General features: G+C 38.1%; 1 protein-coding gene across 2 annotated transcripts in view; it reads right to left on the bottom strand.

The window, feature by feature from the left end:
• Nucleotides 1-673: 673 nt before the first annotated feature.
• The window catches only part of kitlga (kit ligand a), a 33,113-nt gene continuing 21,391 nt past the window's right edge, over nucleotides 674-12,395 (bottom strand). The window contains exons 2-11 of one of the 2 annotated variants that reach the window (XR_004657625.1): nucleotides 11,620-11,730; nucleotides 11,085-11,141; nucleotides 10,452-10,604; nucleotides 9,716-9,893; nucleotides 7,448-7,498; nucleotides 5,631-5,725; nucleotides 5,280-5,389; nucleotides 4,246-4,302; nucleotides 3,547-4,124; nucleotides 674-3,469 (exon numbers count right to left, since the gene is read on the bottom strand). Coding sequence is in view for 1 of the 2 variants with exons in the window: in XM_034879138.1 (XP_034735029.1) it covers nucleotides 4,272-4,302; nucleotides 5,280-5,389; nucleotides 5,631-5,725; nucleotides 7,448-7,498; nucleotides 9,716-9,893; nucleotides 10,452-10,604; nucleotides 11,085-11,141; nucleotides 11,620-11,730 (786 nt within the window). In the remaining variant the exon portion in view is untranslated. Of the gene's footprint in view, nucleotides 4,125-4,245; nucleotides 4,303-5,279; nucleotides 5,390-5,630; nucleotides 5,726-7,447; nucleotides 7,499-9,715; nucleotides 9,894-10,451; nucleotides 10,605-11,084; nucleotides 11,142-11,619; nucleotides 11,731-12,395 lie in introns of both variants that reach the window. The other variant, XM_034879138.1, reaches the window with a different exon arrangement.

The raw sequence follows: 12,395 nt of genomic DNA, 5'->3' as shown, positions 1-12,395 counted from the left end.
AAATAAAAAATAAATTCCTCACATCTAAGACTTCTCATGCAGTATGGATTAAATGTTGCATAAAAGCAATAACATACTCCAGGTAGTGCAAGGTAGTACAGATATTGGAATTGTGAAGTGTGTGTAGAAAAAAGACTGATGGCCAAGCACTCCCTTTGGCCTTATGAAGACATAAATGAGTGTGAAAGAGGTTAAAACACGTGCATTTTATGTTTCTACTCTTTTGGGATAGTTTGAACCTTCAAGGCAAGCAATGTGATTTAACAGTTTGTAGGAGAGGACATTTGTTTTCTTTCTCCTCTCATGAACTTGTCACAAAACCCATTATTCTAGGCAGCTTTTTCAAGAACAAAAGCACAATGTTGAAGAGCCCGAGCTTTTCTCGGAAAAGTTTTCCAGAATCTCAGAACTGTAATTAAAGGATTTTATCTCCTTAATAATGTAATTTAGAAATGAACACATACATCCAATTTAGGATTAACATGGCAAATATACTATGCATGACTGTGAACTAAATTAGTTGATTTCTTTACAGTCACAAGCTTTCACCTTAGGCATGTTGCCCAAAGAAAATGTTTGCCCCCCCATGAGTTTCATTCCGGGATGATAAGATTGCACAGCACAGAAGCTTGATTATAAATCCTGAACAACAGACGAAACAAAAAAATAACAGTTGAATGAATATGTGTACTTTATTCATATCTCATATATGTTTCTTTACATTTATACAAAAATACAGAAAACAGTAGAGTTTTTACCCAGAATACCAACCGGGCAATAATTATATTTGCTTTTTTGGCACCCAGTCTTATTTCCTGCCTAGAGCCATTTCAATCACCCACTGAAGTGAGTGAGATGGACTGGATCCCTTTAGCCCGAAAGCACTGTTCAGGATGCCACTTTGTTCACTCTAAGACCACGCAAAAACCCCACATAGAAACAATATTTAAGGGCCGTCATTCTCTCGATTAATGCATGAAATTGCTTGGTTTCTGGCTTCCATGCATTAGACATACAGACTTTGTGGCTCTCGCATAGACAGGAAAATGGGAGACCATGTTATATATTTTCTGTTCACAGCTTAGACCTGTTGGAGCTCATGATATTCATAGACTATGTATAAAAAGCAAGTTTTGACAGAGTATACCTTGTTTGTTAGTTTGGTTGTGGCTAGACTAGCCTGTGTCTCTGTCAGAATACTGGGGACTACAGGTAATAGTCTTTATGTTGAGGAGAGAAACCTAAAGCTGATTAAAGTAAGAGTCTCAGGTCTAGACTGCCATAGATAATATGCTCAAATATTGTTCAAAAATGCATTTTTGAATAAAAACAATTGGCTAACACTATTAAATAAGAGTACTTCCTTTCCCCACACCATTTATTTCAGATATCCCTGGTAAAAGTCAATAGGACTGTTGATGCGGACTATATGAACACCCACGTGGTATTTTTTTTTTGATAACACAGAATTTGTTCTAAACTGCCATAGAGAATATGGTACATATTATATATGTCGCTAATAAAGTATTGTTCAAAAATGCATTTTGAATAAATAAAATTATCTTGCAGTTAAACATAAACAATACTGTACCACATCAACAAATTCCGCCTATTGATGCTGAAAGGTCTGAACTATATGAACACCAATGTGGCATACTTTTTTTTCAAACACATATTTTGCACAATATACTCCTCCTATAAGAAAATTCCCAGCATATAGAACAAATACACATGAAACAAGCATAGTTACCAGTTGAACAGTTTCCTAATGGTTACAAAGGCTAAAATGTAATGAATGGAGCGAAATGGCCCAGCCACTGTGGGCTTTTCTGCCGATAAGAGTTTTTACATACTGAAGCACTGATTTCCGAATCAACTGGGCACGGGTCAAGCCATCTAAAAGGTCATGAGATCATTAAAAAAAAAAAAAAAGGAGAGAGAGATCTGTTGGGTTATGATAGTGTGAATTTCCCCATTGTGGGATTAATATAGGATTTTATTCTAATCTGCCCTGTATTTTATCTTTGCACTTTCTGCTACCACACAGAAACATGAGACAGGCTTTTGAAATTTACACACATAGTCAATCACACTAATAAAACAAGGCACAAAACCAAGATTGGACATGGTATAACATAAGACCACAAACATGAAGAAATACTCGAAATAGACATAGTCACACTGTCATATATCATTTCAACACCTAGCATCCATCACAAACCTACTTCACTTTGTGTTGGGCAAGGCTTTGTGGGAGTCAACTTGTTGAAATATTTTAAACCTGTTGCCTTTTTTCTGACAGCTGTGATATGATTTGTTATCTCTGAGACAGGGAGCCCCTCCAGCTCATAACTTATCAGATCCGGCAGTGCATAAAAGAAAGGAGGCATGGGGAACATTGATTATTTCAAAGTGAGCCTCGGGGCTTCTGCAATTGCTATAGCAACTTGGATCAACCAATCTTATGCAAACTGTTTGGATGTGACTACCAGGAAAAGATTTCCCTTTACATGGATCTTTGTAAACTGGAGAGAAACAACTCTAAAACTCACCACGCTTCTGTTAAAAAAAGGACTTTTTGACAGTTCAATGTGTGAAGTGCTTTTCCTTTGACAGTGTATTATGGCGCAACTTTAAGGCAAAATTGATATTTAGGTCTGCAGGGCATTCCTTTGTTGCGAGCTTTGATGATTGTGAGAATAACTAAGGTGCGTGTCTTTAAATGACATAAACCGTGGTATCACTCTTCAGCATTTCATTAGCATTTGAATCTTGATTAATGCACCAACTAATTTTGCCAGATTGTCTATACTGTTTTTTTTAATTATTATACAAGCACAACACTGATACCAAAGGCAAAGTCAGCATTATAAATATATTTGGTCGTTGAGTGAACAATAAAGAATTGACAGCTTGATTAAAAATGTTACATTATATAGCATTTGTATATTCAATCTTATTAATTCGTTCTCTTTTTACAAACGTGGAAATATAGTTTCTTTTCCTTTTATAGAGGAATGGACGTCAACGAATCTCTGTAACAGTTTTTGCTATACGAGCATAAATGGTGACATGAGTAAAAAAGTAAAAATAAAGGCATTGCAAAGCTAACATTTTCTATGGGAGGCCAATCATTGTCTTCCATGCGTCTAACTACTTTTTGAATTCACCTTGTTTTAGCAAATCCCTGGATCCACAGAAGTCATCCCTGATACTTGTTAGCAGAATGTCATTGCCGGTTTCAATGGTCTAAACGTATGTCAAAGCACCAGATTTTGTATATATGCGTTTTGTTCTCCATGTAATTCATTCGTACAACTGATATCAGCTGAGTCATATATACCGACAACAACAACAATGACAACGGCAACGACAACATATGAGGAAATGTAACCTGTTCTGTGTTTGTCGGGATTACGATGTGTTTGAATATAGATTGTTCTTTAAATGTAACCCTTTAGTAGAAGTTCTCTTAAATGAAACATTTCAGTTGTATCAACAGCAGCATCTCAGTGCTGCCACCAATAAATAAATACATCATACAACCATGGGTACATGCCTTAACCAAACAATGGGACTATACCTCGGAACAATGCTTAACATTATATTCTTTAGGAAAGCCAGGACTATGAGGAAACTGTAGTGCGGTTGAAGATGCGGTTAGCATGAGGGTCACCAGAGGTAGTAATTTGTGCCTCAGTTCATACAAGAGATAACCAGTGTCAGTAACTCTTCGCTTCACTGTCTGATGATGAACCGGTGGCCCCGAAAACACAGGCTGATGGAGCAACCTGCAGAAGGGGGATGTTTTACTCCAAGAGTTCAGAATGAATCATGGGGGTTGATGGATGATTAGCAGGAGCCAGAGAATCCAGTGGGTGGGGTGTGGTAAGGGCAGGTTTATCTCTGCAAAAAATCTCACTGTCTTTGTCAAAAGTATGGGGTCTACGCAGTAACGCAAGCTCATCCATCAGTGGCAGGTGTGGTTTATCGGGAAGCATCTCGGCCGCGGCGATTGGGAATTTGCCCTCTCGTTAATCGTAGTCAGCAAGCGCCTTTTACCTTTCAGCTTAATGTTTGTTTTTCATCACCTTTGGACACCATTAGGAGGAAAGCGAAGAACCCTGTGAGAGAAACGTGTGGAGAGAGGTTTCAGAGCTCAGTGTCAGGATTCAAACAAGATGTTCATTTATGAAACGCTAAAAAACAGATGTTTGTGATATATATAAATTAAAAAAAGCTCACCAATTGCGCTGAAGAACATGGAAGCGTTACACTATTTCAATGACGTTCAACTTGTTTCTGTAATGGGACAGGAAGAAAGTATTAGACAGTAAACTTTGCTTCAACATGGCTGATTTACCAGCAAAGACTGGCTAATATGTGAACCGTGTTGAGTGGTTTAATCTCTCGGAGTGAGGCGAGCCAATCTCTTTTCTATGCTCTATTATTTATTATGTTGTTTTGTCGCACTGCAGTTAAGGAATAAACTTCCAGAACACTTACAATCTGCCCTAAACCTGTTCTTATAAATCCAGACTTAAAAACTATTCTGTTTGAAATGTCTTTTCCTGAGGTCATTTAGAGATTATCATTCCTACACCTCTATGCTTTGTTAAGTCTTTGACTTTTTGTTTTTGCTTTATTTTGTTTTGATGATTGTCGAATTTTAGGTTGCAATAAAAACTTCAGTTCTATTCCAGCAGGTATGGAGAAGTCTAAAAAGACATAAACAAAAGACAATGAGAGTAGAATGGACATTGAAATGCTGTGGTCATTTGACTAGTTACTAACCAAAATGGGGCTCAGCAATATGCATTGACCATAGAAATGAATGAGTTAGCCCTCGACAATGCTCACAGTTCTTTGCAATGTTACACGTAAAAATGGCCGCCGCTCTGCCCATCCTGCTATTGTCATTTAAATGGGAATGTCTGTTCTACTCTCATTTTATTTCTATGACCTTATATTTCCACAACAGTCAAAGCCATAGCGACGCATCTCTGAACACATACTTCTTCTTCTAAAGCATCTACAGTATTTCTTAAAACCCTTGAGAGAAATTACCCAAATATGTGAATAACAATCACACATAAAAATCCAAACTTTAATTTACAGGACGACTTAGTAATAGCAGAGCCTCTGCCACTGTCTGCAGCCGTTTGGCACAAAGCAACTTATTAATTTGGCAGGCACTGAGGTATGTAAAGGAGAATAGTTTCCTGTCCTCATTTTGCATTGATGGTAAATGAATGTCAAAGAAAAAAACAACAACACACTTTTCTGATATTTCAGCATCTAGTGGAGCTGCAGTCGCTTCTGTTTCTGTGAAGCGTCCGCCTTCATCCGGATTCTGCTGAAGATCCTGCTCATCCCTCCGTGATCGGACCTGTTTCGGGATAGGAAATATTTTTTAACCCAATGGTTCTCAGTTTGGAACTTAATTCCAGCTGAAGTCAACACATCTCGGACCTACAACGTCTGCGCAACATCTGCAGAAAGCTGAAAGGCCTTTGCCCGATCGTCATAAAAATTCATGGAACAAAGCGGTATACCGCAACCATAAAATAGGGTACTAATAAACAGTCATAGTGCTTCAGGAAATGTTTAAGAGTCAAGGGTCAGCTCACCTTCCACACGAGCAGGAAGACGAGCGCTAGGAGTGGAATGAAAAGTAAAGAGAGAAGGCTTCGCTCCACCACCTCAGTCAGGGCGCTCGTTTCCCCTGGGAAGAAAAAAAGACAGAATATTACCTTCTCTGACTCTTAATGTTCTTAGTAACAAAATTGAAATTAGCAAGAAAAATCGCAAATATTTTGAATTATTTGTTACGTCTGTTACTCCTTGATGATAATTGATTCGACCCAAAAATGTTAGGGTGCTGATTCAGGGATCGTTTTCACTCTCATTCTAGCGTTCCTTTTATTGTTCATCTAACTTTAATGTCTTTATTTTAATAATCATAACCTTTTGGTTTAGTGTAATATGTGAATTGTTTATTAGTGGACACTGAACATTAAAGACACTGGACATTAAAGACCATGGCACTTGTATAAATCTCCTGTTGGACCATGATTGGTTTCCAAAACAAAAATGATTTACCTTAAGCAGAGAAAGCATTCTTGTGTCAAACTCTGCATATACATGGTTCAAACATCAAAAGAGAAAAAAAAACTGGTATTATCTATTTCCAGAGACAAAGTGCTAGGCTGAGCCACAGTTTGGAAGAAGAAATTGGAAGCTGATTCTGATACACAAAGTTGTGGCCACTTCAAATATGGATGTTGCTGCAAAGAAATGTGGATGCATCACACACACACACACACACACACACACACACACACACACACACACACACACACATCTTCAACCTGGGGCAACAGAGAAGAAGACCTATACAACCATTACAGTTTTAAGGAGGGCACCTAAGATAAGTGTAACCAAATCAGTATGTGTGAAATACGGTCAATATGAGGTTATGGCCAGAAAAGTGTTTTTTTGCAGACCACAATCACAGTGAAGTTGATCTTAAATATAAAATGTCATCATGTCTTAATTTGATCCTTTTAGACGTTTCTGTGAAATGATGGGCAAAAATGTTTGGGCCATATGTAAAGTAATTCATACTAATGTACATACCTGTAGTAATATACACTCATATTTTACGTTCATCTGGTTAGACACTTGTGACATATGCAATGACAATGAAGTTGAATTTAATCTTATTTAATCTTAAATTCCCTCCGGGCATCCCTGAGATATCGCATATCAAATAGACCACTTTTGACCACAATAAGTTCATTCATTGTGATTTTTACTTTTTTTATCAATAGTGTAGACAGTTAGGAAAAGGGGGAGCAAGATGGGATGAGCCGGGCCGCTGCCAAAGTCTCAGCCTACATGGGGCGCATACTGGTGAGCTAGAGCTTGCCCTATCAAATCCTACACACATGCACATTACAAGCTAACTCTTAGAAATACCCTACAGGTAGTCCTGAGATCGGTGTGTAGCACACTTTGCAGTAAGGGTTTCAACAAGGCAGGTAGAGAAAAAAATAAAACAAGATAAAACACATAAAATGGGGTGACGAATTTGCCCTGCAGATTGTAATCAAGCCATGAATGAATGAATTAATTAATCGATCAAGTGACAGCAGCTCCTGGGAAAGTACACATACAGACAAACAAAAGTATCCCCAAAGATCTGTTCTGTTCTACAGTCCACCGAGACTAATTCAAATGTATAGTGCCAGATATCACTGACAGAGGAGCACCCAGATAAAAGGCATACAGGAAAGAAAATATTTGAAAATGGGTTGACTTGCTGCCAAAAAAGAGAAATAAGTGGTAAAAATACTTTGACACATCAGCTGGGCAGTTTTTTTTGCAAACCCAATCCCAGACCTGGCACTTGATTTCACAGAACTATTGAGAATTGCAAACTTACCGGTAGTGCAGACTGCACACGTTGTGCCTTTATTGGTGGGCAGTGGCGAATCTGGGAGAAAAAAGAAAAAGACAAAAAGGAGAAGGGATGAGCTGGTGAGTTTGGGGTTACAGGAGGAGACAAGCAGAAAATAAGATGATGCATGGAGTTAGTGCCGTATGTATAAAACATTTCATTGTCAGGTGCTAAAAAGTCAACCCAATGGCGTTTTTTTAACCCCCCCTCCTCCTCCTGCACACATAAAAGATCTGATCCAACCATTCTGGCATAGAAAAGCCAAGCGCTTCGAAAGATTGGAAGATTGCTCTGTAATCAACACGTACACAATCAGGTTTCGGCCCTTTTCTTCCTTTTCAAATGCATTACCAGGGGACACCTCCCCTCAGTCCTGTGACTCAGCTGTGTCTCAATGGGCCGTCTAAGCACGGAGACTGTTGGGAGTTTTTATCTCGCAAAGTTCCTGTGAAGAAATAATGGTTGGTGGATTAAAAGCTTCTCCAAACGGCCACAGGAGATCTGTCCCAAAAAAAAAAGAGCTGGTTCACAATAGTCCAAAGACGGTGGACAGTGGTTTTATAAGCAAAACTTGTTGGAATGTTGCCGGGACAAATCTGTTGATGGGCTCAGAAAATGGTTTGGACAGATATTTAGAAATAATTATGTTTGGGTTCGGGTCGGGCTCAGTCACATCAGTGCGATAAGGCATATGTTCGAAAATTGTGCTTTGGCTCCTTTAAGAGAGTTCAGTGTGTGTGTGTGTGTGTGTGTGTGTGTGGAAAGTAGGCTGAAGAGAGATAGACTGAAAGCCAAGTTCATTCATTTGATCACCAGGAATGGGATTTTAACCCCAACGTTATTCATTTTATGGATATAAAATGAAAAGTTTTTTGACCATTTTCAGAAACTAAGCCATCAGGAAAGATTAACACATTGAACATTTTAAATTAAACAGCTTATTAATGTGTCCTTGTTGCCCTGTGTGCACTAATGCACTCATCTGTTGACATGTCCAAATGCCTTCCTATAGATGCTTAAAAAGAAAAAGCAGGCTTTCCACACATACCTACGTACTAATTTGTGTAATTATTATGAGGAAAAAAAGGAGTTTTTTAATGTGTTGGGCTCGGGTCGGGCTCAGACAGAAACATCTTAATGCCTGCCGGCCCCCGGTTTAGTATTGTTTTCAACAATAAAACGCTTCAAAGCGGTAAAAGAGTTGGTTAACCCAAATCATAAAAAACACATTTTCTCACTTATCACTGGTGGTATGGGATTGTTTGGATTCATGTGTTGAGGTTTTGGAGATATCCACATCTGTTGTGTGTCTCACCAGGAACAATGCTCCGGCTAATCTGGATAATCCACAGATATTGATGTAAACACATTTCATTACATTTCAACTACTTAGGTTTTCTGAAGAAACATGTTGACAGTGAAGTAACTGATACATTACTGTCTGCACGGTTAGACACAGCTAGAAGTACGTGACTGTGGGATTTTGTGACAGATAAGGATTATCTAAGGTAAGAAAAAATGAAATTAAAAAAAACCTCACAGATCACATGTAGAATCTGTGATTTTTATCCTTCCACAGCTTCCTTCCAAAACCCTCTGAACTGTGAAACTGAAACTTAGAGACATTTTCATTGAAACCCACTGTCTAATTTGAGTAATTTAATCAATTTACCTGACCTGATTTGATGAGTATGTTAACCAATAATGGTCAAATGTACAAAGGACCCAACATCTTTGAATGGCAACTGACAGGTTAACTTATACTAAAGTTGGAAAACATGCACTGCTACATGCAAAGTAAAGCCCTAAGTGAAAATATTTAGGCAGTAGGAATCAATCCGCCCACTTCCTTACTTTGAACCCTAAAGTTAATAATGGCAGCAATGAACGTGCTTTCCCGGGCTGCAGTCACCAACAACTCTGCACCAAAATCCATCAATCCCTAAACATAGCATCAAGCCACAGTAGGGCGGCAACTAAACGCTGTTTTTATTATGTATTATTTTCAACAATGAAGATTCCCAAAAGATCTTGTCATTAAACAATGCAACTGGATTGGTTTAAGCCCAAATAGTTGCTGAAATGCATCAAATGGCCAAATAGTAGAAAGAGATGAATTCATTTCATAACCAGATGCATACCAAGAAAAGCTGTTGTTTTGATGTTTTTGTCGTGGTCATGTAAATGACAGCAACATCTTAAGTTGCAAAAGTATTAACGTTAGCAACCGGAATACATATCATAAACACTCACCTGTTGAATATTCTGTTGTTACTGTGTCTTGTGTTGTAGGACAGGGAGGAGGATCACAGTCATCGGATTCTTCTTTATTCTGTGCAGCTATAAGGAAATCTTTGACAAAGTCAAAGTAGCGCACTGTCTGCCACCTGTCTTTTCTGTAGTGGCACTCAAAATCATACATGATCGGCTCCTGCAAAGACAAAAGGAAACACACATCAAAGAGATTTATGTTTTTATGTCTTTAAGCTGTTCATTTCAAAGGGTCTAGTTGAGAGGATTACCTTGCCTTTTAAGCTGAAATCCATAAAAAAAGCAATGGCATTTCTTTTATTGAGAAAATAATGGAGGTAATGGGCAGCTAGTTATAGTAGATGAATGAACCTCATCTTGCAAATAAAACTAATAAAGGTTTGGATGTCAGAGTTAGCCAGCCATGCTTAGTCTCATAACAGCATAGTCTGTAGGGGATCTTTTATACAGGGTTTGTTAGTGAAAGTTGTGCTCCCAACATGGCTACATGTATAACATGTGTCCCCCTAAACTATAACATTAGCTGACATCAGACTGTTTTAAGTACAAATATGGATTACCATCTTTATTGTAGTATGAACAAAATTTAAATGACCTGTTGCTACTTTAAAGGACAATACTTTATGGATTTCAGCTTTACATATTTAAACCATTACAAAACAGTAATTTCAAAGATGTCAAACCTATACTAAGCAGAAACTAAGCAACATGCACTTACCACAGACCCCATGTTGAGCCGCAGTTCTTCGAGCATTTGGTTGAATATGCTAATATCTCTTCTGTTGGATGAAATATTTCCAAACTTATGTGCTAAATCTTTCAAACTCTCCTCCAAGTAGAAGACGTTTAATTTTACCCAACACATCCCTCCCTAAAAGAAAAAGAAGGCATACAATGAGCAATAATAAGTACTGTATGGTCATTTAATACAGAGTGTGCTAATCGGATTTACCAAAACACCAACAACCAAGCTCTCAATAGCCTGCATGTCCACCAAAGTCTAATAATCTTCCCCAGTTAGATGTTACTTTACAGTTGCTTTTGGGAGATGATGCAATATTTACACTGTACAAGAGATCTAAGGTCAGCCAAAGTTTAGCGGGAAGGTGTATAGCTAAAAAAGCTTTCTTGCTCTTGGGAGCACAAATCTATACACATGGAAAGTCTGTCAGAGTAATGGTCAGGACATTTGCTCATTTGCAAATTATTTTAATGCAGAGGTTTTTACAAAAAATGTAAAAGGTGGTGAGGCGTAAATATGCTGATCTTTTTAGTGATTCGATTTTGGTAATTATCTTCCCAATTCATTATTCCCCAAGAGGTACAGTGGGTGGATAACACAGCATCTTACCTCTTCTTTTGGAATGTAGTGTACAGGAATTTTGTAATCTTTAGGAATATTTTGTCTCTGTAAAAAGAAAGAAAAAGTACAAAAACATTCAAATTGGAAAGTAGCAATACAGCACTAGTTAATAACGTTTGATCATATACCTGCAAGTTGACTGTTTAGCACATTGATAAAAAGTCACTTGATTCTTTGCCAACACTTCATTTGGTGAGATAAATGCAAAGCAAGTTTCCCTCCCAGTCTGTGTGTATCATGTTCTTTTGTCCTGTGATTATGATTTTGATCTTTTTTTTTTGCTTGCTCCCTTTATTAACCTTTGTTCATATAACTTTTGCTCATAAAGCAGGTGGCACCATGCTAGTGGAAAAACTATGAGTTATAACATTATATCCTTCCAGATAGAGAATTGTTTCAGCAGCGGCAGCCATGATTCTGACCTGATTTTACGATTTGATAGTTATTCATTATAAAGTCAAAGTCCAGCATGAAAGTAAAATATCCATAATTTGAAGTGTTTGAATGACAGTATTGTTCTTACCAGAATAGAAAGTCTAGAGATGTCATCTGTCACTGGGTTGACGTCAAATTTACTTGAATGTACCCCAAACGTGATGAACAGCAGTAAATGGACACAGACCAGTATCCAAATCTGCAGATCAAAAGAGACAAACACAAGACATTTTGACAGTTAGTCACATCTTCTACATATAATACATTGTAACAAAAACAACATATGATCCACTGCATTATCTGCACAGCATCAAGTATGTTTACGTGCACACTAATATTCTAAATTTTCTAACTATGACAATATTCCAAATTTCATACGGGTCATGTAGACAGGATATTCCGAGGCCTTTTTACAAATTAAGGAATTTTTGGATTAAAGGTCCCATGTTATGAAAATTTCACTTCATGAGTTTTTTTTTAATATGCATTCCCCCAGCCTGCCTATGGTCCCTAAGGGGCTAGAAATGGGGATAGGTGTAAACCGAGCCCTGGGTATCCTGCCTTTGAGAAAATGAAAGCTCAAATGGGCCAATCTGGAATCAATCAAGCTTACCTCCCCTTTCTCTGCTTTGCCCGCCGAGAGAATTTGGCCCATGAGAGAGAGACATCACGGCTTTCAAACGAGCAAAGTGGCAGACTCAGAAATGGGACATACTGAGGAAAGCTCATTGTGGGACTGGCTCTAGTGGCTGTAACTCTGCTCCAAGGCTGAATTTTGGGAAGGAGACTTCAGCTACAGTATTAGGGGACCACTAAGGTCTATATAAAAGATACTTCAGCTACAGTATTAGGGGACCACTAAGG

Source organism: Etheostoma cragini, chromosome 8 (genome assembly GCF_013103735.1).
Source record: "Etheostoma cragini isolate CJK2018 chromosome 8, CSU_Ecrag_1.0, whole genome shotgun sequence".
Lineage (NCBI taxonomy): Eukaryota > Metazoa > Chordata > Actinopteri > Perciformes > Percidae > Etheostoma > Etheostoma cragini.
This window is presented reverse-complemented; position numbering and strand designations above follow the sequence as displayed.